General features: G+C 43.5%; 1 protein-coding gene across 1 annotated transcript in view; it reads right to left on the bottom strand.

Moving 5' to 3' along the window:
* Positions 1–25,970, bottom strand: part of INPP5A (inositol polyphosphate-5-phosphatase A) — a gene marked incomplete at its 3' end in the record, with an annotated part of 209,557 nt that overhangs the window by 89,606 nt on the left and 93,981 nt on the right. Inside the window, exons 5-6 of the mRNA XM_079535402.1 lie at positions 13,361–13,424; positions 8,792–8,895 (exon numbers count right to left, since the gene is read on the bottom strand). Of these exons, the coding sequence (XP_079391528.1) occupies positions 8,792–8,895; positions 13,361–13,424 (168 nt within the window). The remainder of the gene's footprint in view (positions 1–8,791; positions 8,896–13,360; positions 13,425–25,970) is intronic.

Genomic DNA, 25,970 nt, shown 5'->3' with positions numbered 1-25,970 from the left:
AATATCTACTTCATTTTAAAAGTTTTCTGTGGCTGTGGCAGTAATTCAGACCCATAAAGAATGGTAGGTTGGAGTTATGAAACAGTAACTTCTTCCTGATAGCCCAGCTTTCACGGCAAACTACAAATGCCATAATCCGATAAAGTTCTTTTTATTCACAGTTTCTGTGATGATAATGGTAATACTGTTATGCCTTGAGATTTGGCAAATTTCAATTTCAAAAGGAAAACACTGGGAAAAAAAAGTTAAATACTGAAAGCATTCATCATCAGCTTTAATCTCAATGAAAAAATGGGCACTGTCATTTCATCCTTAACAATAACTATATAGATTCCAATTACTAAAGAATAATAAACAAAACTTAAAATCAAATGCTCCAAGCCTATGATGCAGCCCACAGTATTATCTTTGATTGAGCTGTCACTTTTCATTTATCTTTCCTCTTTGGCAACACAACAGGCACTTAAAAGAAGTACAACTGAAACACAGCTAATTATATTCGGTTGTTTAGAGCCATACCCAGTTGGGTTTTGAGCACCTCCAAGGACAACACTGATTCCATAACCCACCTGGGCCTGCCTCTCTTCTAGTGTTTATCCTCAGGGTGAAATCCAGCCTCCTAATATTTAGAGGATTCTCCCTGCTGCAGCTGGTGACCACTGCCCCTTGTCCCACTGCTGCACGGTACCCAGCAGAGCCTCATCCCACCCCCCAAAGCCCCCATCCCAGTCTCTCCTTCAGCACAGACCATCTCTCCAGACTCTCACACCTCTGCTTCAGCCCCAACAAGTTTGGTGCCTCTGCCACACTTGTTCTGCTTTGCCCATGTTTGTCTGGTTCTCAAACAAGACACTGGAAACACAACGCTGGCCTCCGAGAGGAGCAAATAGAGAAGAAGAGTCCCTTCCGGGGACCTGACACATCCTGGCAGTCTGCTAGCTTTCTGTGCTGCCACAGTGCTGGCTCACGTTGTACTTCTGTCCAACAAGACCCTGGGTGCTTTTGTATTTTCAGGACGCCTGTGCTGCCCACAAGTTATCCCATCCCAGTATGAGGATACTTAGCATTAACTTTCACCAAACGTTCCCATCAGGCTGCTTCTACAGCCTGCTGAAGTTCCTCTCAACAGCAGCCCTGTCCTCCACCATATTTTCTGCTACTCTGACTGGACATCATCTGCAAAGCAGATGTGATCCATCCTGCTGTGTAAGCTGTCAAACAGATACTGAAATGTTGTATTGGGTCCAGCATGGTCTGGAGGACCACCACCAGCCACACTTTGCACCACAGATCACCACCCTGTAAGCCATTGCCAGCTCCCAGCTGGTCATCTAGAACGACCTCCTCCGTCCCCTTCCTACAGATAAGGACAGGATGGCTACCTGGGACCCTCCCTTAAGCCCTCCTTGAAAACAGCTGTGACATTCACATTCCACAGCCCTCCAGAACCTCCCCCTTTTCAGATGACAGCGACAGGCCTCACCACGACATCAGTCGGACCTGTTTCTCCCTTAGGTGCGCCCTGCCTGTTGCCATATACTCGCGTATGTACAATGAGATTAAGGTTTAGTGTAACCAAAGCACATGAGACCAAGAGTCCTGCCATCAATCATCACCCCTCTTTGGCAGGCCTGCTGCAGGGCTTTGCTATGACTCTGTCACCGATTACTGCACCAACAGAAGTAATTTCAGTTTAAGGTGTGCTCAGCCTTAGGCTCAACTGCCTTATTCTGTTTCAGGCAAGTCTTCATTAACACAAGCCATTTAAAAGCTACATGCAACACAGTTTTTTTTCTGACTTGATAAAATATAGGAATTTCTTACTGTAGATTGGCATTTCCTTACGCATACACTGTAAACAGTGGTTTTAAGAACAGCAGTATAACTTAGATGCTACTTTTCAACTCTGTTGCTTTAGTATGCCTCACTGAAATTGTGACACCTCCCTATTAGAAGCTCTAAAAAAAAATCACAACTTGAAAACTTGCAGTTACAATCCGTCAGTCTTCTCTTTGTGAGCAGAGTCTCTCAGGAGATCGTGCTGACCTTTTGAAACCCCCCAGAAGCACCACCTACATAAATAACCTCCGCTACATCGGGTAAAAGGACCTCCAGACAACATTAACATGAAGAGAGAGGTTATAGAGGGCTAATGTCAAAAAGCACTGTTAGCAATAAGTAATGCACACAAACCGTGATTGATAACAACTAGCACAGAGCCTTAATTCATCTTTTCTCCATCATTTTACTGAGAGGGACCATATCAAATTAAAGAGTGACCCAGCAAGGGTCTATTCAACCATACAAAGCAGGGGCACGAAGGAAAGACATATTAAAGTGGCAATGACTGTGGTGCAATCGCAGCTTCTTAAAGGGACACTGTAGTTCACAGAGAAGATGGCAACTCTTGCAGCTGACATGGCCAAATACCAAACAGCAAGAACACTCAACTCAAAGGCTGGATGTTGTGTTGAGGGACATGGTTTAGTGGGAGCTATTGGGAATAGGTGAACGGTTGGACTGGATGAGCTTTTAGGCCTTTTCCAACCTTGGTGATTCTATGATTCTATGATTCAACATACCAAGCAATGTCCTGCATTAAGGAATTGTTGGATGAAATCTCCTGGGAAACTCTCCTTAGGGACAAAGGAACAGAACAGAGCTGGCAGCACTTTACAGACGCCTTTCTGAGAGTACAAGAAATCAGGCAGATGAGGCAGGAAACCAGCAAGGCTGAGCAAGGACCTGTTGGCCAGGCTGAGGAAAAAAAAAAGGAGAAGTATAAGCAATGAAAGCAGGGATGGGCTGCCTGGGAAGAATACAGGCATGCTACCTGGATGGGCAGGGATGGCAGGAAAGCCAAGGAATGGAATTGATCTTGGGGAGGGATGTAAAAAACAACAAGAAGGGTTTCTTCAGATACACTGGGCAGACAAGATAGATGGGTGAAGGAGAGTGTACGTCCCCATAGAAATGAAAAGGGAGATCTGGCTTCCTGAGACATGGAGAAGGCTGAGGTACTTAATAAGTTCTTTGCCACGGCCTTCACAGCCAGTCAGGCTTCTCACATTTCTTCTGTCCCTGAACTTCTAAGGGGGGGGGGGGGGGGGGGCAAAATCCCTCCCAGTGTAACAGTGGAGCAAGTCTAAAACCACCTCACGAGGCTGAATGTGTACAAGTCTATGGAGCCAGACGATGTGCATTCCAGGGTTTTGAAGGAACTGCCTGCTATGGTTGCCAAGCTTCTTTCCATCATCTTTGAAAAATCACAGCTGTCAGGTGAAATCCCTGATGAGTGAAAAAAGGGAAACACCCTTTTTCTGTGCCTGGGAAGATCATGGGCAGATACTCCTGGAAGAGATGTGAAGGCACACGCAACATGTAGAAGTAATTAAGACAGCCAGTGTAGCTTCAACAAAGGGCAGATCATGCCTGATTAATCTGGTGATCTTTTTTGATGGCGGGATGGCATTGGAGAAAAAAAGGGCAACTGATGTTGTCTACCTGGACTTTTGCAAGGCCTTTGACATCGTCCTGCACAACATCCTTATCCCTGAAGCGGCGATATACAGATTTGAAGGTTGCACTACTAGACGGATAAAGACTTGGTTGGATGGTTGTCCTCAGAGGGTTGTCGTCAATGGCTCCATGTCCAGGTGGAGGCCGGTCATATGTGGTGTTCCCTAAGGGTATGTCTCAGGACCACTGCTCTTCAACATCTTTATCAATGACACAGGCAATGGGATTGACCCTCGGCACGCTTGGTGATCACACCATGTTGAGTGGTGCAGTTGTCACAATAGAAGGGAAAGGCACCATCCAGAGGAACCTGGACACTCTTGAACAGGGGGTACATGAAAATGTAATGAATTTTAATAAAGCCAAGTGCACTTGGGTTGAGGCAACACCAGATATGAGAACAGATCAAGAGGAAAAAGTCATTGACAGGAGCCCTGTGGAGAAAGACTCGGAGGTCCTAATGGATGAAAAGCTGGACGTGAGCCAGCAGCATACAACTGCAACCCAGAAGGACAACAGTATTCTAGGCTTCAACAAAAAAGGTATGGTGGCAGGGAGAGAGGGAGGCGACTCTTCCCTCTGCTCTACCCTTGTGAGGCCCCATCTGGAGCACCATATCCAAGCTTGGGGCCTCCAGTATAGGAGAAATGTTGTATTGGGTCCAGAGGAGGACCACAAAGATGATCAAAGGGCTGGAGCATCTCTCCTATAAAGATAGGTTGAGGGAGTTGGGCTTGTTTAGCTTGGAGAAGATAAGGCTCCGAGGAGACCTCATTGTGGCCTTCCATACTGGAAGGGAGCTTGCAGCAGAAGAGGGATTGACTTTTTACATAGTCTGATAGTGACAGAACAGGAAAGAATGGCTTTAAACTAAAAAATGGGAGATCTGGGTTAGATGTTAGGAAATAAATTTTTACTTGGAGGTTGGTGAGGCACTGGAACAGGTTGCCCAGTAAAGTTGTGGGTGCCCCATCCTGGAGGCAATGAAGACTAGGCTGGATGGGAGCCTGGTGCAGTGGCTGGCAGCCCTCCTATGGCTGGGGGATTGGAACTAGAGGATCTTTGAGGTCTTTTTTTCTCCTGTGTTTCACTAAACTCTCCAATTTAAATGTATACAAGTTCTTCTCTTTCAAACAGAAAATGTGGGGTCGAGAGGAGTATATACAATGGAATTAAATTTTAAGACTCCCAAACCAAAATAACCAAAATACAATAGTAGTTTTGTAGCTCATTTTAACTAAAGCATTCTGAAATGCCACAGTAGTAAGGGGTAGCAATAACAAATTTCATATCATTAAGGCAAGAGCAGCAAAGTAATAACAGGACAGCCACACATGGGACTGCCAGGCCCAGCAGTGCTACATGAGTTGTTCCAGACAACAAGACCAGAGCTCTGATCCCGCAGTGTATTTGCTGTTATTGTCAGGATAAGGTTAGCTCAGCATTTGATCCCATTTCCATTCAATTAAGACTTTCTTTAGTCCATATCTATATGGTATGATCGCATTACTATTGGAACATAACCATTTGAATAATTACAAAAGCAATAGTGGTGGATGGAAACATGATGGGTTGGGCCTAATGCAAAAGCAGCAGCACAAGAGAAAGGCAGCACAGGAAGCTAATGCTGGAGATCTGAGGAATGTACTGCTCATCCCAGGCTGGATGAAGCCAGGACACCTATGCCTCCGTATCCACAATGGCATCTGTGTTAATGTGTAATTTGTATATTCCCCATTCTAATCCGTGAATTACCGTTAGATGTTAACGGCTTGAAAACAATTAATTCCTTCAGCTTCAACGAATTGTTCACTTCATGTTAATAATTCACGTATGTAACATTAAGAAAGGAAAAGTCAGCGAGCTCCGAACCTAACACAACCCAGAAGCTGAAACAGTTTAGCTTCTTAAATATAAAAATGTGGTCCTTCACCTTATATGTATAAATATATACCGCAGCTGAACAAGTCTCAGAAATTCTGGGTCATTGATGTGCTTTAATATTCTCAAGCAGACCGTTTGGAAAGAAAAGGGAAATCTTGGAAACAGAATTTAAAGAACTATGTCCCAGGAAGGAGGAAAGAGAAAACTGCTTCATCCTACAGACTTTAAAGAAACGCTCTTCACGCTGACTTGAACAAATACTCACTAGCAGACCAACCATCTGTAAGCCGGTACGAAAACAGGCAGAGATGGCATAGATCATCTGTGCTTTCTCAGAGACGTATCAACATTTTAAAACAGAAAAAAGCCCTCCAACTTCATGTCCCAGACAGGGGATACCACATCTTTCACCTCACAATATTAAGTCTCTTCCCAGATCCTCTGTTAATAGGATTCCTTTAGCCAGCAGATGGATTGTGAATACAGGCAGTTTCATCTACTAAAAGACAACATAAATCATCACTGAGAAAGGAGAGCCTGCAGTAAGGTTATCACCATACAGCCTTCTCCATGAAAGGTTTGCATTAAAGCATTAGTGAAATTAATTCATCTTTCATAAGAGCTTTGAGCAGTATCTGTGATCTATGATAACAACCAATTTCTCACTATGGGAAAAAAAAATTACTCAGGCCTGATAGACTACACAAATCTGCTTTTTTTTAAATGGCCTAACATTATCTGGAGTGTTGCTCCCAAAGGCATCATTTGAGTCTCATGCCTAGCCAAGAGGACCCATAAATCAGGACAGAAAGTTTTGTTAGTTTTATAGGCAGTGGGCCGTAATTATTTTGAATTGCATTATGCCTCAATCATTGTAATTACTTTTAGATCATCCTTAAGCGGCAGTAATAAAGAGAAAAGAAATCAGTCTTAAACCATTTCTCACACAAAAACATTGTAAATGCAGTATGAGCAGTCTGGCTAAAACATACAGGAGCATGTAGATGTGATACGCGCGCGTGCATTCTGATGCGTCAACTCCTAGTTTCAAAGACGCGCTGTTTTCTGGTCTTTTTTAATTAGTAGCACTACTAGCGGCATTTGGCTCCAGTAATAGGTAATCACAGGGTGTAATTTTACTTTTGAAAATACCATACAATGTGTGTAGGAGAAGCAAAACCACGTCAGCTGTTTGTTCACTATTGCTGCGCTATGACTGCTTGAGACACTCCCTGCTCTTCCATACAAAAAGAAAACCACCAGCCTAATGTAAAAACCACCACAGTTTTCTCATCTTTCAAGTCAAACAAAAACTGCTGGCTTGAACGAGCACAGAAAGCCACCGAACTGCAAATATCAGCGCCTCTCCTGTCCGCACGACTGCAGTCTTGGGGAGCCCTTGGCACTTTCCCATTGTGTGAAGTTCTGAAATAAAGTAGATGAAGGCCCGCGCTGCTCCATGAGCGCAGCAGCACTGCACGAGGCACTGCGCAGAGCACAGCAGGCACTGCAGGGAAATGCTGATGTATCCGTGAGGAGTGACCGCGGTTTGACAACGACGGCAGCCAGGCATCGTGCAGCTGCTCCTCACTGCTCTGCAGGGTAGGGAAGAAAATGAGGTGGTGGAAACAGGGTTTGAGGTACAGCCTGTGCACTGAAAGCTAAAAGCAAAGGCTGTGTGGAAGTAAAAGGTGAAGACAGTGACTCCCCTTGCCACCATGTTTAGCCATGCTGTGGGAAGCAGCACCTTGTTATGCAGAGTGCTGCTGGGGCAGGCAGCAGCTGTTTCAGGAGCCCTTCCCTCTCCCTACAGCTTCTGCTGCTGAGCATGATGCAAAATGGGATGGCAACGCAGTGATTAGGAACGCTTATAGTAGGAAGGCAACTGATCTCAAAATGGTATTTATTTGCTTCTTATGGTGCCACTCTTGTACCTAAAGCAGTGCTGCACCACACACAAATACAGAAGCTATTGCTCCACCACCAAACATGGGAACACCTGCTCTGAGTTGCCACAAGAAACAGATCCAGGCTCTGCTCTGCCGTGCAGGTGGGAAAGCCACCATTTCCCCATGGGACTGCAAAGATCAGCTCACATGAAAGGCAGAAATAAAAACTGCTGGGTCAGTTACAGATACGCCAGTCTTAGGCGGAAGAGCAGCTGTGAAGCAACGGTGGGAATAACTCTTCACAGGTACTGAAGAACAATCCATAACTCGGCCTCTTGCTGATAAGTGCGGCAGCGGCGCTCGTGCTGCTGCTTGATGCTCTCAGCACTACGAGGAAATCACTGCAGCGCCGCCTGCGTCCTGCTTGTGCTCTCAATCACCTGCACTGCTGCAGCTTATTGCTGACAGAGGAGCAAAAGAAATATCTCAGTAACCGCCTGGAGTTCCCTCAAAATGATCTAATGCCTAACTCCAAAAGAGTATTCGAGATGTTTATTAGAGGAAATAAAATCCATACAACTACATTAAAGATACTTACCTTTCCAGAAGAGAGGAAAATAAACAAATGAGGTTAATTTCGAAGTCCAGAAAAGAAAGACAGAACCAGCATTCCATCAGGTTGCATTCCATGCAACTATTTCTGCAACCTTATCCCAAGCACACTTGTACTACCTCAGTGTTTCTAAGTGTGGGTATGTACAAATTCTAAACTAATTCTTAAAGTCTATTTAGTTCTTTCTAATACTAAAGTGACGGGGTACCAGCTAGATCCACAGCTGTTACAGGAATTCAACAAACATATTCACCCAGTTTGTAGTCAACAACAACCATTAAACACAGCCATGTCCTAGACGTTCTCACAGAATTAAGAACGAACAAATTGAAGTCTACCTCAAAGAAAGGAACTGCAGACAAGGACAACAGCTGCACGTGGAGTTGCACCTGCAAGCGCAATGGAAGAAAGCTAGCAGCTTATCTTCTGTTTCTAAGTTTGAAAGAACCTCCAGCTCAGACACACAGCACCCCCCAGTTGTTAAGAGAACAGCAAGAGAAGGGAATGCCAGGGCAGCATGAGAGGAACACACAAATACCTGAAAATTTCACGTATTCTTGTGCTGGTAAGAAACTATCCCCACAAACTTGCAGTGACTGGAGAGTATCTAGCAAGGCTGAAGAGAAACCAGCAGCACTGCAGCCACAATTACAGAGCTGAATACAAATGGGATCCATTCAGAGCCACATCTCACCCTGTCAGGGATTAAGTCTCCCTGAAACAGATTTGCAATTGGCACAGTTTCCTGTTTCTTTGGTTCTAAATGTACAAACAAGACTTTTCATCACTGTCTCCATCCTTCACAAGCACTTCCTACTACACAAAGAACTCCATTTGAACTCCAAATTCACACAATGACTGTAAATACGTTACAGATTGTACGTACCTCAGGGAAATAATCCTGTGGAAACTTCTCCTTTTCCAGCATGGGTGTGCTTTCTAAAGTGTCTGAGTAGATTTCTTTCCCAGTAACCTTCTTATACTTCTTAGCTAGGAGAAGATATAAAGCAAACTTAACATCCATATCTTACAGTACCCATTGGAAGAACAGTGGCATCTATGTAAAGGTAGAGTTTTAGCAAACATAAACACTAAGTTTTTCTTAGGAAAAACACACCTGGCTGCTTATAGCTGGCATTCTCAAGCTACACAGGCAGTGGCACTATTACTTTTACAATTCAGAGCACTGTACAGTGTTGGAGATCAGGTCTCCATGTACTCTAGCACTCCGACTTCCTGACACGGCTCTTCCAAGAGATGTACGTTGACATCCTAGGATACCATCCAACCATTTACACTGATTAATGTATGACTTATGACTTATAATGACTTAATTATCATTAAGAGGAAAAACAATAGAATACATATTAAGGTGGAAAACACAAATTCTGTTATGAGTAATGACTATTTGCTTGGTTTATCTAGCAACTCTCTTCAGATTTTAAGCCCACCTAGCCAAATACCTGATGATTCTAACACATTAGTAATCACAACTTCTACGCAGCTAATCACTATGCAGTCATTCAGAATATCTTTGCTTTAAATCAACAACATTGACAGTCTTCCTCCACTGTATTGTGTGGCCACACCTGAACCTTCTGCTGGGTTGGCTGTGGCAGTGGAGCAAACCCAGCAGTGCCCGCGGGCTGCTAACAGGACGCGAGCCGCCCATGGGCTGATCTGAGATGGATTTGTTAAAAAAAGTAAAATAAAAGATACTGGTTCTACTGGGTATCTGGTGAGAATAACAATTAACACGAAAACTTGTCCCTTTAAGCTGTCTAAATAAAGTAGTTGATATAATCAGAGGAAACATTAATTGTAATCTATGAATTTATCTTCAGGGGAAAGAAAACTAAGCATTGTTCATTATGTGACAGTCAATTTGAGATCTGGCTCCACTAGGAAGACCAAACAAATATCCCAATAAACTAATGTGCCACCATTCTAAGTAGATCACGGACAGATGGACCTCTGTGAGAAAGTTTAACGTTACCAGCAAAAAGATCCTGGTGTCATTCAGGACACAGAACACATTAGGCAGAACTGTAAGGACTGAAGATTTTTGCTGGGAGTACCTAAACAAAAGGTAGCACTTGGCAGAAAGGAGGCATTTTACCATCAACTTATATTAACATCAGTGCTAACTATGAACCAGGGATTCATTTACACGACTGCTGACAAACCAATCCAGCAGAAAAGAAGCATGCCTTCTCATGTACCTCCAAATAAAAACACTCCAGAGTAAACTAGATCTGTTCTGATAACCAAAGTTGTAGCACTGCTCTGTGGACAAGAGGCAGATCAAAATCACCTCCACACCCCAGTCAGCAAAACCCTCTGCCGGACGACAGTTCTTCTGGACGATGGCTCTTCGGAGCAAGCATCTTTTCAGTAGCTAAACTGTAAGTAACTTCTGAGGTGTCTGACAACTGTAGAAACAGCTCAACACCTCCTGTGCTGTAGCCATAATGCATGAGGACCATAGGAAAAAATTCTCACTTTAGAACTCAAGTATCTCTTCTTAAGAACTCAACACCAGAAGCAATCTTCTCTTCCATAGACTGTACTCAGTCACATTCAGCTATGAAGTGAATTCTGAAAACATGCGGTAACGCTACAGGAAAATCAAATTGTATATGAACACAGATTTTCCGCCAGCTTTTGAGTAGAACTGGAACTTCATAGTGATTTTGGCCCAGAGAATGTATCCATTTGGATTTTACCTCTGATTTAGGACCTTACTGCACCGTGAAAATCTCAACAGTCACGAGAGATACATCCTAATGGAATCCTTCAGGGTGACATTTTACCAACACTACACTGGGAGACTGATTCTGTCCCACATCAGGGATCAGCACGCGACTTCCAACACCACTTCAGTGCAGCATGGCCTTCCTTAGATTCTTTTTAAGAGTTTTTCTTTCCAAGCTACAATTGGGCTCAAACGCATCTTTTTATGCATGGCTCACACCTCACCAGGCTTTGCTAAAGAGTAATTATACATTTTGATGAGCAGAATGAAACACCTAACATTAAAAATGTTTATTTCCTGAAACAAGTACTTGTTTATTTCTCATATACTGATTACTTTTCCCTACAGTTTCGCCTTCATGTTTCTCATTTTTTAATTCTTAAACTTTCTTTTAAAAACTCTACAGTAGCAAATAAACTGTTGAATAATAACGAATGAAGCAGGAAAGCATTTCCTCTCCTTACACAACTGTCATTTCGCTCTGCCAGATGTCACTAGAGTGACACAGCCACCTATGACACAGCTATCTATGGCCAGTAGGAGGGAGTTTTAGTTTCAGAGAGAAACTGTGAGTTCTCCAGCACTGCTATGATGCAACTGTAGCGGTACCTATAAGGAAGCGGGTGTGCAGACACAGCTCACACATTATGATATATAAAGCTATTCAAGTGGCAAAATGAATTAACAGTTAGAATGTTGCCATCGTAAATAAAAACCATGGAACCTACTGATTCCTTTGCTTCACAAGCACAGTGGATCAACAGACTGTTCAGTTCTAAGCAACATCTTAGGCACCCAGCTTCATACGCAACGCCAATTTCCTTCAGTATTTCAACTCTGCACAGTTTACCCACTAAAGAGCATCTCTATCATTACCCAGGGTCTGCTAGTGGGAGAGAAGGCTAGACCCTGAGGCTGATCTCTCATTAGAAGTCCCTACAAGTGAAGTCCCTTCAAGTGCCGGGTCCTGCACTTTGGGCACAACAACCCCATGCAGCATTATAGGCTTAGGGATGAGTGCCTGGATGAGTGTGAAGAAGAGAAGGACCTGGGGGTGTTGGTTGATGCTCGGCTGAACACGAGCCAGCAGTGTGCCCAGGTGGCCAAGAGGGCCAACAGCATCCTGGCCTGCATTAGAAATAGTGCGGCCAGCAGGAGCAGGGAGGTGAGCATCCCCTGTACTCAGCACTGGTGAGGCCACACCTTGAGTGCTGTGTTCAGTTTTGGGCCCCTCACTACAGGAAAGATGTTGAGGTTCTGGAGCGTGTCCAGAGAAGGGCAACAAAGCTGGTGAGGGGTCTGGAGCACAAACCTTATGAGGAGCGGCTGAGGGAGCTGGGATTGTTCAGTGTGGAGAAGAGGAGGCTCAGGGGAGACCTCACTGCACTCTGCAACCTCCTGAACGGAGGCTGTAAGGAAGGGTTTGGCCTTTTCTCCCAGGCAACGAGCAGCACACGGGGCAATGGCTGCAAGTTGTACCAGAGGAGGTTTAGGTTAGACATAAGGAAGAACTTTTTCTCTCAGTGGTCAGGCGCTGCAATGGCTGCCCAGGGAGGTGGTGGAGTCGCCGTCCCTGGCAGTGTTCAAGAGGCGTCTGCACGATGTGCTGCGTGATGTGGTTCAGTGCTGGTGGTGGCAATGGTGATGAGGAGACGGTTGGACTGGATGATCTTGTAGCTCACTTCCAACCTTGTGATTCTATGATTCTATGATTCTACATCACTGTTGAGTTCTCCAGCACGCTCTCTCAGAAATAAAAGATGCTTTGAACTGTCTATAATATTAGATCTAAAATTTTCCTAAGGCACTGACATTAGCAATGACAGATGGACTTATCCTGGCTAAGTCTTTAATTGTTATATATGTGGAACTACCACTCAAATATTTCAAGAGAGAAAGATTCTGCTGCTGCAATTACACGAGCAGAGACAATTTGTCTTGACTGAGAATAAAAATAATGTATCCATATATTTAAGAAAACTAGTTCACTCTATAGTTATCAAGATTTTAGCAGTGTCTCGAGTTAATGGGATGCTAGATGTAGTATTAATGTGATTCAGCTCAAGAGGCTAAATGAAGCTCACAACATTTCTGTTCCCAACTGAAATAACATAAATTTTACAGAACCTTTGCTATATACACCTTTGGGAAGCATTCAATAACTGTCTGCAATATTTCTAATACACAATGTAACTTGGCTAACATTACTTTTAAACTTCTGAGATTTAGCAAGACTTCTAACCTGATGGATCAATGTGGGTTAGAAACAATGACACTTTCCTACCGACCCGTGCTGCTCTGAAGTAATTTGAGCCATAAATCTACCTCAGCAGCACTGCAGAATGGCCACTGCTGTTGGACATTTAAGGTCTCGGTCCTATATCTGATCTACATAGAAAACCCTGTGGTCATTCAGAATTCTTTTGAAATCATCAGGGATCTCTATGGATCCAAAGGTCCCTTTTGCATGAGAATGATTAATGCACCGGTTTTCAACCTGCAGCCAGCCCACTGACTTCTCATAAGAGATCTATAAAAGGTAAGAAAAGGAACGCCTATCAGCAATGGACTTGTATGAATTATACAGAAATTTGCATATCACAGAAAAACTGCTAGACACTGCTTTCAGGAAAAGATGACAGCACTGCCTTCATGTATAAAGCCAGTTGACAATTAATAGCATTTAATTCCTTTGCTTACCTTTAAAATCAAACTGGTAGATGTTTTTCAAAGATTCATGAAGAAAGTAAAAACTTCCTAGAGCCTGTAAAACACAACATAGGAAAGTATAAAACATCTACTTTGGCTTACTGAAACCAAAGCAACACGCTTTCCAACAACAAAAAATAAGCATATGATAAGTAATATATATATATTTTTAGATTTCATAGCATCTATAAAAGTATTAACTTCCTCAGCTATTTCTCTGATGCTTAATGCAGTTATAAAGAAGACTGTTAACAGCTGACTAAGCAAGGTAAGGACAATAATCAGGCATACGTTCAGAAATGCCAAATTGATGGATGCAGTTAGTAAAACAGACAAGTGCCTTTCTAAGCACAGAACGCATTCCCACAGTTCTTTCACAACTTCTGGAGACTGCATATTGCAGGAACAAGAGTAGCGTTAAGGTATTCAATAGCCCAGAGAGCCAGCTACAGGATCTCCATCTTCAGAGTGAGGTGGGCACAGCAAATGACTGCCAACTTCAGAGCAGGCATAAAATTAAACATCTGACAAGAGCGTTGGGAATATTTATACACGCTTATACAGCTTTCCCTGCTGGTAAGCGATGCGACAATAACGACTGAACAGAACAGAACGTTCACCTCTGCAAGGCACGCCTGCAGTGCAAGTGCTACTATCGGTACTGGTGCAAAGCACACAGAAACAAGTTTTGTCACACAATGTACAGACCTTAAGAGAAAAATACATGAAAGTATTAGCAGAGGGTTAAGATGCTTGAATACACGCCAAGTTTCTTGAAGCTGGCCTGACTGCTGTGTTGCTAAGTGCATGCAGAAGCAGAGTTTATTGCCCACAAGAAAACAAACAATGAGAAATGAGTTACCATTGAAAATAAAATATTACACATTCATAATTTTGATTTAGGTAGGATGTATAATCATAACTCCTCCTGCTGACTGAGTCCTGAGAACTTGGCTTTCAAACAGTGACTCAATTCAAATAAGGAATTCTGTAACGGCTTTAATGAGTCATCTCATTTCAGATCAATTAATGCATGCAGACAAAGAAATCATCCGCACCGTATATACAAACTCCCATCTCAGCAAACTTATTTTAAAAGCATAATAAGCCCATCCATATTTAGCAAAATATCAGTATCCCTTCCTTACAAACACTGAAGTATTTTCCACGGTTCTGAGGATTTCTGAGATCTTAAGCCTTTATTCAAGGATTATTATTACGTTCATCATCAAAGAAAGCATCCTTGTGCAGGATACAGCTTAAGCATGTCCCTTGCTTCACAGGGACAAGTATCTGGGTCCCAAACAGACAAGAGCTGAAACGCTACCTCCAGAATGAAGGCAATACAGGGCGCGTTGCTCAGCCTGCAAAAACGGCACACGGCCTCCTATGCGTTCACAGAACTCCACAATCCTGGAATGGCCGAGGCTGGCAGAGCCCTCTGGGTCCCTCTGGTCCCTCCCGCCTCAGCAGGGCGACCCAGAGCAGCACCCGGCCCCACATCCAGGTGGGGTTGGAGATCCCCAAGGAAAACAGCCCACAGTCCTGGGTCTCTGTGCCAGGACTCAGCCAGGTGCCGGCAAAGCAGGGGCACCCCTGAGATGAGCTCGGCTCCAGCACTGCATTCACTCTTCAGGTATTTATACGCATTGATTTCAGGACACTTTTCCATGCCGCAGAGATCCTGTGAGACACTCCATGCCTCCCACGCCACATTCCTCAGACAGCTGCAGTCTGAGTTACAGAACAGCTTACAAACTCTGCTGCAATTGGCACCAATTGCACCATGCTCCAAACTGACAGTGAGTGCCAACAGTCCTTACTGCGGTGTCTCAAAACGCAGGCCTGGAGTGCAGGAGAGCAGAGGTGGCTCTTGAACGGGCCACGAGATGCCCAAGGCTGCCCAGCAGCCGCTGCCCATGACTACACACAGACTTCTCAAGAAGTGAGAAAGGATAAAGCCATTTCATTTTGTCTTTTTGCTTCTATAACAGCAGAGGCCCTCCTGGCACAGTTCTGTTTTGGTTCAGCGACTGCTGCATTATTTATGAGATACTGCACATCCAGAGATTAAACATTTGCTGATTTGTCAAAAACATGAGGTCCTACCCATCTCCTTGACACATGAGTCCATCCAACAGAAAACACTGTCACACATTTAATTGATGGGTACACCTCCCTGTGACCCAGCTTGCTTTGGTTCTTGGTTTGCTTAAGTGTCCTGCAACAAGGACGCAGCACCAGAATAAAGCAGTCCTCATACTAGATAGAAACATTACAACTTACCAATTAATTTCTAACCGAATACAGTATCATTAGTGACTAATAAAATGCCGCTGACTCGAACTAAATCCTTTGGCTATTAAAAAACTTCAGAGATTATTTTAAGATATTTTAAAATATTAACGTCATAAAGAGAGAATTCCTGTTACCTGCATAAAGAGCTGGCCTTAAATCAAAGCTTACAACAAAAGTATAGATCAGATTTAAATTATTTGAATTGGATATACGTATACTACAAAAAAGGAAAATATAAACAGCCACGTGAGTTGTCAGTTACAAAATCTGGCAAATTTTCAATATCTAAAGGGGGGTTGTAAGAAAGAAAGACTCTTAAGCAGGGTCTGTTACGATAGGACAAGGAGAAATGGTTTTGAACTAAAAGAGGAAGAAGTGTGTTACAATGGGGGCAGTGAGGCACTGCATGGGCTGAGACTTGGGGGTGGTCCCTGCAGGGCAGGGGATGGGCTCTGAGCACTGATGGAGCTGTGGGGGTCCCTGTGCATTGCAGGGGGTGGCACCAGGTGGCCCTTACGGGGCCCTTTCAACTCAAACCATTCTGTGATGCTAAGATTCTTTAACTATGAATCCTGAAGCTTTTGTATGCAATGCGTCAGTCACTAAAACAAGAATAAAGATGCTTTTTTTTAGATGCATAACTCTATTAAAATAGTACTGCTGGTTGTACTCAAGCTACAGATTTATTTCTGGGCACCCTGATTTGCTCACTGCTTGACTTTCTACAGTTTCAATCTCTCTCTTTTGTTTGTTTTTTTTTTTTTTAACTAATTTTGAAATTAGTACCCATACAGCTTCAGGAACTGTTACTATCAACATTAAAGATAGGCTTTGACAGCATAATTCTAAACATGCAATTGAAAAGAAGTAAAGCCCTAATGGAATGGAAATTACAGCTATCACTATCTTCCGCATTGTTACAGACTTAATCAGGTTTCTGTAAATAACTGTTAACTTGTAACATGATGGAGTGCAGATATAACTCACTGCTGTAACGCAACGAAACAAAAGCAAAAAGAAAGTTTCTTGCCGGGCCAAAGCCCAGGCCCTTTTCTTGAGAAGATTATGTCAATTCAATTCATGTCTCACACAATCAGAGGCCGTATCAACAGTGAAGTTAAATTACAGTAATTCAAAGTCCACAACTTGGCTTTACTTTGTTAATCATATTTTTAACGCTACTTGTAAAAAGTAATATTAGTACCTACAATAGCACTGTAACCAGTACCTAAGTAACCTACAGAAACGCTTTACAAGTCATGAAATGCCCCAAATGATTAAAGTTTTAAGCTCAAGGAAGAAACCTCCTTGTTTGTTCCATTTTAAGGACAGCTTAGATGTGTTACTGCACTAACTGCATACAGTCTGTAAGCATGCATTTTTACTACAACGCAATCCCAGAAAGGCTGTTATGTACTGCAACTCTCTCATCTTCTGCCTTATCTATGGTGGCTGGTGCAGAACAATGAATCCCCAACCCTAACCCCAATCTGCACAGACTTAAGTCTTCTTTAAAAATGTCTTTCTAGAGAAGCCTGAAGAATAATATGCACTGAAGGTGACTTTACCTGAGCAGGAGACGATACACATTCCAGAGCCCAGGGTCCCTCTGACCGCCCTGCAGCAGTCCCTGACCAGGCAGATCTCTGTTTCTGCTTCATGCAATCAGGGGAACCTCATTTCTGCAAGTAAGGCTCAGACCCTGCAAACACCGCCAGCCACTGTGGACTCAAATCCTAGTGCTGTGCCAGGAAACAAATAATGTGGGAGATGGTACGTACCCTGCCTCCTCAAACACCGAGCAGCCACAGAAGCTGCACTTCATGAACCCAGACAGAGAGACAAGCGAATGCAGAGCTCATGGATGCGTCCAGATCACAGAGCTCTTAGTTCATTAGGCCAAGTTGCTAGCTCTTGAATTCATAACTACCAGAATCACAGAATGGGCTGGATTGAAAAGGAGCACAATGCTCATCCAGTTCCAACCCCCTGCTATATGCAGGGTTGCCAACCAGCACCCCAGGCTGCCCAGAGCCACATCCAGCCTGGCCTTGAATGCCTCCAGGGATGGGGCATCCAAAATCATCATCATTTGATAATAACAGAAGTTTCTGAATGTTCAGGAAGATCAGCACAGCCCACTGACCTCATATGGTCACAGAGACAGTCTGTGCAGTTGTCTGGCTTGATTACTGGGTGTCTTTCTACCCCTACTAGTACAGATAGGGGCTGAGAACAGAAGGAAAGGGCTTTGTCAGACCTGAAGTCAGCCAATCACTTCAGGGGAAATGCAACAGAGTTACGACAGGTGGTTTTACATGTAAAATTTACTCACATTTTGCTTTAGAGAGAAGTTTTAGTATCCTGCACAGGTATGAATACAAGCACACAGATCCTAATAAGTGTAACAGCAGGAGTAAAAGTGAAAAGTCAGGACCGTCACGAATGATGACAGTTTTTAGGTGAGACAAATACTTAGAAATGTACAATAATTTAAAACTGATCACTGATTTTTCTTTCATCTCCTTCCACATTGTAACTAAACGGTCATAATATTCCAGAATTAAATACTTTGATCTGCACAGAAAAATCCCATAGGCAGGCTAGGGTAAACAATTAGAGCACAAGGTGTTACAAAGCAATTGAGAGAAACCAAGTGAAAGGAACAGAAAGAGCACTGGACTCCAACAAGCGTCACCTAAGGACAGCCCTTGCCTGGCAGAGCTGCACTGCAGGGTCTGGCTGTTGGAGCCCCCAGCGCTGGGCGCAGGCAGGAGCACAGTGTTGGAGCTGCAGCCCCCCCATACACTGGGCTTGTACTCTGCTCTCAGCAAGCAGTGCTTGCTGTATCGTGTTCCTAGCACAAAACATTTCCTTTGTGGACTCCTAGAAGCTCTTTGAATATCGCAGCCAATAATTACAGTGTACACAGACAAATACATTATAGCTTTTGAAAGCTTTTGTGAGAATGGCACTTACGGAAGCATTCAGGAACTCAGCAAAAAAGCCAGGTGATTAGCTGGTGGTAGCAGCGCTGCTAACAAAATGCCTTCTTACAGAAAGGACTGAATGACCTGATCATACTTGCGGCCCTCCTCTGGACACACTCCTACAGGTCTACGTCTCTCCTGCACTGAGGACTCTGCATCTGGACACTGCTCCAGGTGTGGCCTCACCAGTGCAGAGCAGAGGGGCAGGATCACCTTCCTCATCCTGCTGGCTGCACTGCTGCGGATGCAGCCCAGCACACGGTTGGCTTTAGGGCTGCGAGGGCATGTTTCTGGCTTGCCATCCACCGGTACCCCCAGGTCTTTTTTGGCAGGCCTGTGCTCTGTCTTTACATCCCCCATCGGTAGTGTGGGTTGCCTCCACCCAGGAGCAAGGCCTGGCCCTTGGATTTTCTGAACATGTGCAATGAGGCCTGTTGCATAAACCCATCCAAGTTTTTCTGAATAACATCCTACCCCTTAAGCATGTTGACCACACCATACCGTATCACCAACTGTAGAAACAGAGAGCAGAATTTAACTTATGGGTAGCGCGCATTAATGAGAAAAGCTTTATGTCTCCCAAATTATACTGTTGAGAAAATACTGGGCATCTTCTGTCTGTTAGTAAATTGAAGTTAAACGATCGCTGCTATGAATTAGGTTTCAGAATATTGTTTGATACTCTATTGGAAGCTTCTTTCATTATTGCATGCCAAAAGATTCATCTGCAAAACTGCTGGTGACAGCAACACAAACCTTACGGTTGTGCTGCATTACACAGCCGGCATTAAAAACACTATTGCTTTGGTTATACGGAAATCTTCCCACCAAAGTCTGCAGATTTAAACAGCCAGCGCTGTTTGAACAGCTAATCGGCATAATTCCTTTTTTAAAGTGCGTCATTTCAACTGGAAATTTAATGCACAAAGGAAATACCTGAATAAAAGTTTAATTACTATACAGAGTAAACATTTACTGCATTACCTCACTAAACGTGATAAAGCTAATATATAAAGATCGCTTTAAATAAATTTAAAATAAATTGCCAATGATGACACAGAAACTGTAATTCATGTAGTCATAAAATCCATAATTAGCTTTAATGAATATTTAAAGTCAAAGTTCAACCCAACTTTTTCAATGTTTAACCTACTCTATCAATATAGTTCAAGGAATTCATTTATCATCGAACATGACAACGTCTGAATATTAATTGGTGCAGGGCACCGCTGACAGGAAGCCCTTATCTCCTACCAGTGCTTTTGGTTATGTTGCATGTCAACAGCATGTTTGTCATGCCTGATATTATTGATTACCTGCCTGTTTTGCTAACAACAATTAAAAAATATTTTACATATTTATAAACCTGAACATCAAGAGCACGTATTAATTTTCCATTAGTAAAACAGAGTCTATTAGCTGTCACATTTCAGCCGGGGGAAACGCAGCAAACGGGAAGTCGCAGCAGCTCCAGACAGGAAGACAATAATCCCAGCACAAAGCCTGTTATCAGGCACTGCATGGAGCCGCCGTATCTCGGCTCACGCTGCAGCGAGGTCCAAGAGGCTTGGCTGGAAAGCTGGCCGGCAGGCCTGGCGCCGATGGGCCCCGTGCCTGCAGCAGGCCTCAACGTGCCCAAACGCTGTGATTTTGGAACAGTTTCCACGTGCCAAGAAACGAAGAACAAGCACGCTGCAAGGACAGGCTGCAGCTGGTGCGTCTACGAGAGGCGAAGCACATGCTCGTCAGCCCTGCTCACAGCCGCTTGATCCACTACAGCCAAATTAACACTCAGCGTCTATTATTCATCCGGGGTTAAAAAACCGGGCTGGGTACACAAATCAACTCGTTATAAAATCATCTATCGCTTTTTATTTGCAAACAAATCAGATGTCCGGCAATTCATCATGTCTCGAATTAGGCTTATCACCGGAGCACAGAACTGAGCGCCGGCCCCGCTTCCCCCGCAGGCCTCGGCCGCCCCAGGCGCAGCACTGCTCCCAGCGCAGCGGGCTGCCCCACGGCGGGCCGGGCTGCTCCCAGCGCAGTGCTTCGCAGCGCCGTATCTCAAAGACGGATGCCAGCTTCGCCCAGCGGCGCGGAACAACCGATCCCTTCAGCAAGCGCAGAACCGAGCAGGCCCCCAGTGCTGGCGCACTCAAAGCTGAGCGAGGGGAACAGCCGTGACCCCATGCAGGCAGCAGCGGGAGCCGGGCAGGATGGCGCAGGCCTTCCCTCCTCCCGCCGGGTTCCTGCAGCGCCCCTCAAAGCCTGGCGCTTCCTCGCCTTCCTGCCTGCATTTCTTCAGTAAGGTGTGAAACCAAGATTGAGCTATGGTGCTTTTTTTAAAATAATGTTCAAATTAGAGGTAATCCAGGAAACAATCACAGAGTTCAGTGTTTGTATACGGTTTTACAGCTTCTATAACTCATTTCTAGACTGACTGCCAAAACTCAGGTATTTCCAGTTGGGCTTCAATGTACAGATTTCCAAGACTGCACAATGTGTCTACGTGACATACCGGATTATTTTAAAACTCCAAGATGCCCAGATCTCGTCATTCAGATGCTTTACCAAGAGACCACGACAGAAAATAACTTGTCTGAAAAGATGATTTTTTTCAGATACCTCAGAGAGGCCTCTTTGCTGACAGCAATCATTCACAGAACTTTCTCAGGAAAAAAAGCAATAGTGCTAGGAGCTCTCCTTTCCCTGTTTTGAAGACCAAAAAAAGAGAGCAATGTTATGCTAATATGACCCACTTTTATTACCATCTCTTTTTGCTTAACGTATCAAGAGAGCAAATCAAAAATGCCAATTTTGAAAGATTCTTCGGAATTACGTAATTTAAGGGTAATAGAAATAATTAACAAATACAAAATTGGTGCTGTGAGTAAAAATGTACGTTTAAGTAAATGAAGAATCTTTCCGTAAACTGCAACGCTGACAAAGAACATTCGATACTGCTTCTGATACTGATGTCTTTCACATAGAGATCTAACATTCTAATTACAAATCGATTCAATTTAAAAACTTTGCTGAGCTTCTTTTCCTTAAAATAGAACAAGGAGCCGACAGAGAGAAACCAACAAAAAAACCCAAACATTTTCATGAGTTAAGAAGAGCGCGCATGCTGAACAGCTTTAAAAATAAAAAACAAAAAAAAAAAACAACTATCAATATTCCTGAAGTCAGAGCAGGACCTTCACAAAGTCATTAATCACACTGTTATTTAATGTTTCTACTACTCGAGCACTCTAGCAGCCCCAATCAGGATAAGAGGCATCCAGCTTGGCTCCACACCAACACAAAGGCGGGTGTCTGAATATGGGATTCAAAACTAATTCTGTACCACACTGAATTCCTGAATTCTGCCCTACAGCCTCTTAATGAGTGTGATTTTAACAAGTGCACGTGATCAGTGTGAAAATTTCTGCTAAGGACTCTGCCAGTGGATTCAAATCCAGAGCAAAGTACATTGCATTACTTTGAACACGAACTGGCTGTTCAACAAGAGAGAAAAAAAAGAAAAAAAAAAAGTAATTTCTATCTCTAAGCACAACTAATGGAATAAACCCAAGTGCTTAAAACACTAAACTTATTTCACAGTTAAGGCCCACACAGAGCCAAAGGTATTCCCCAGGTGGTTTTAAATTCTCAATAAACACCACTCAAAATAATGTACAATAAACCTGAACAGCAGATTTATTGGTGACGGTTCATGAAATGGGAGAAACTGAGTTTTGAGCCTCAGCCAGCAGAAGAAAATCATGGGCATAACGTTATTTTTCAGAAAGCGAGCTGCATTCCATATTCTATTTTTGTAATCATTTCCGGTATGCAATTAGGAGCAACAGAGACCAAAGCAACACTCCACCTCTTCCAGAAGTTCTTTCTTTCTTCCCTTACATGAGTTTTTCTGTCCTAGAACTGCATGAATGACCACGGCACAAATGACCAAAGGCCATGCAAAAGGCAGCAGTGATCTGAGCATGCAGCAGGTGAGATGCAGCCATACAGGGAAACAATGCAGCTGATTAGCGTGATGATGCTGCTTCATCTGGAGCCACAGGAACAATTCTCATCTCCCATGTAGAAAGCCTGACCGTATTGAAAATGGTGAAAGAACAAGGTCCCGTCACACAAGGAGAGATGGAAAGAGCTTGACTCTTAGCAAAAGAAAGGAAAGTAGCAAACAAAACACAAATAATGGCACTGGGGAAAGGAAGGAACCATTTAAGCTGTGAGAACAAAAATCCCAGCAGGTTTGCTTGCGCCCAGCAAAAAACCCACGCTGACTCTTTTCAGTTGTTCTGCTCCTACCAACTAGCAGCTCCTTTGCAAGCAGCACAGTCCTCAGGTCAACAAATGCCTGCACACAGGAGAGCTCTCCACAGGGAGACCAGTGTTCTTCAGACCAGGAGGCAGAGCAGCAATTGCTCAGCAGCCATCCGTCGCTGCTCATGCAGCTGGGAGGTGCCTGATCCACACTGTGCCTTCATACCAGCCTCGATCCATCCCAACTTTCTCATCTGAGAAACACCTTGGCTTTGGCAGTGCTCCTAAAACTGGGATGCAACCCGGATGGCTCCTGGTGAGATGGGAAGAGACTGCTGGATATGTAAAGATTTTACTGCATTTTTCTTCTGCCTCTGAAAAAACGGTCATTCTGTACAAAGCTGGTAAGCTGGATGACTCTTACCACATTTACCTGCCTCTAAATAATTGTAATTTTTTAGAAATTAAATCAATTTAATATTTTGCAGATATATTCTTACACAATGCACTCAGGATAGCAAATTCAATTTGATGAGAAGGCAATAATGGCCATTTCATTTAGCATTACACAGATCACCTCTGAATAAGAGCAGTGCCATGTGGTAAAAGGTTGTATTTAGCATGTCACAGCCTCCAGTGGTTGTTTTCTATCTCAAAGAACCTTTGTAATGCCTCAAAATAAGAGATGATTGATTTACAAAGTACCAAATTTCAAATTTCATATTCCAGGACTAAACATCAAATAATTGGACAAAGCTGTCCCCCTGTCTGACCCATCACAATCAAGCCCCTTTCAAGGTTGACTGCCTGCATAAGAAATATGTGCATAATTTCATTTTGTCTCCTGTCCAACATCCAATGTTAGAAGTTAATTAAATTGCTTGTCCATTGTATTCATCCACTTACAAAGTTAATGATATTCTGTTCCTGAATTAAAGAGAATTTTATAAAGCCTGCACTATGGAACCTGGCATGCTGTACACTGAGGAGCTGAACTCTGTCATGGCTCCTGATTGCAGCTCTCCTAATTAGGAAACAAAATGAATGTTTCTGTGTCTGCCAATGCAGAGGACAAGTCATTCCAACAGCGAGGGTAAATGCTTCGTGCAATAGCAACTTAATAATATCTCATGTTTGACTATAATAAATTCTGCAGGATTAATAAACCTGTTAAGTTTCAGAATTACCATAACAAAGATGAACCGCAGCATAACGAGACAGCCTTAAAAAAGGGACGCAGGTTTGAGAAGGAGAGCAGCTCCCTGCAAGTGCATCAACCTTGAGGACACCGAAGGCACCAGATTCTCCTTCTTGCATGAGACGAAGGAGGAAAATTTAATGAGAGAGCAATCTGTTGGAGCCAGATGAAAAGCAATGACCGGTAACCTGAATGACACTTTTTTCTGTTTTGGCCCAGACACAAAGATGCCATACCCGTGCTGCATTCTGTTTGAGGCAGATGTGTAATGCAGCTGCAAAGGAAGGGCCAGTAGCAGCCTCCCAGGCTGTAACTCGCTGGATTCACAGTCCTGAGCACTAATGCACGTTACAAAGCTGTGACTTGCTGAAGCTGTGGGGAGGCTGCAGGACACACGGTCCTGCTCAACTGCCTCTCACGGGCAGCAGCAGCCCCTGCGCAGCTCTGCAAGCTGAGCTGGGGCCGTGTGCTGTGCTGGCAGACGTGTGCAGGTGGCACGGTGCTGCGTGGGACTGTTTGCTGCATCAGCACACGCTGACAGTGCTCCAGCGTGCACCAACCACACAGCGGGACGCAGACGCTCAGCCAGTGCCTCTGCAAACCGCTTCCACCACTGCCCAAATGGCACCACGGATGTCTCCGCTATTACGAAGCCAGCACCGCTGTGCTTTATATTCAGTGCAGTATCAGAAACTCAAGCATGGGATGCAAAATAGCTCTCCTTCGAAACGTGCAAGATGAATGCAGTCTCACATGCAGTAACACACACCATGACAGCAGTGGCACTCGTACTGAGCGGAACATGTTCGTAAATGTCTTCCTAACACTGTACCTCAGCCGTAATCTCAGGCTTCACTGCACTGTGCAGAAGAGGTCAGAAACCTCTGAAAATGCTACCAAAAAAAATAAGATTTACATTACTTATTTATATTGATTCAGTTATGTACTGAACAACAAACACAACCAGATTTTCCCACACTGGAAAAACAATTTCAGCTGACTTTTACCTGACTCCACACAACACATTCTACCTTAAAAAATAAAAGGTTCTCCCTCATCTTTTGTCTTTTATCCAATGCTGTTAATACAGAGAGTTGCTAAAAAACAGAAGCGTTACTTCACTGACACAACGAGCAGTTAAATGATTCGGTGCAGTGAGTGCTTGCTGTCTTAGCCCATGCGCTGCCACTTCTGCAAGAGACAAAGCAGCATATTATAAGTTTGTAAATCATTATTGCTAACAAGGGGGCAAACCTGGTACTTCCTACCCAAGAGGACTCATTTCCTCAAAGTCAAGAGGAGCAGTATAATTTACGAGGTTCAGTGTTATGTGTCCTTGTACCCTGTGTACGTGTTGCTGCACTGATCCCATCAAGGTGTGATGATACCGAGCAGAGCAGCAGTAATTCACCCACTTAAGTTTACCTGTGTAAATTCATTAAAAATATTAAAAATTGACCTAGAAGAATCCTAAAAAATATATACTGTATACAAACTAAAATAACAGAAAGACACTTCCAGTACATTCGTTTCAGCAAACATAAGAAGATGTCAGGATTACCAGAAAGAAAACTGCTTTCCTGGAATTAACTACAATAATTGTATGTAAAAATATTAAAATGCCTGCTGCCATCTTTAAATGTCACTGTATGCATTTAGGAGCAATACTTTGTGATTACTCATTATAAAATATGCTCAATTTCCCTCAAGTGGTCTTATTAACAAAATACAGCTACATTTATCAATTTAAAAGATACAGTTTGACTAATGTAACTTTTGCGACTTGAAATTAATTAAATAGTATTGGCAAATCAATAAGGGCACAAAGAAGTAAAGC

This window comes from Tetrao urogallus, assembly GCF_951394365.1.
Source record: "Tetrao urogallus genome assembly, chromosome: 5".
Taxonomy (NCBI): domain Eukaryota; kingdom Metazoa; phylum Chordata; class Aves; order Galliformes; family Phasianidae; genus Tetrao; species Tetrao urogallus.
Note: the sequence above shows the minus strand (reverse complement) of the source record. Positions and strands in the feature narration are given on the sequence as shown.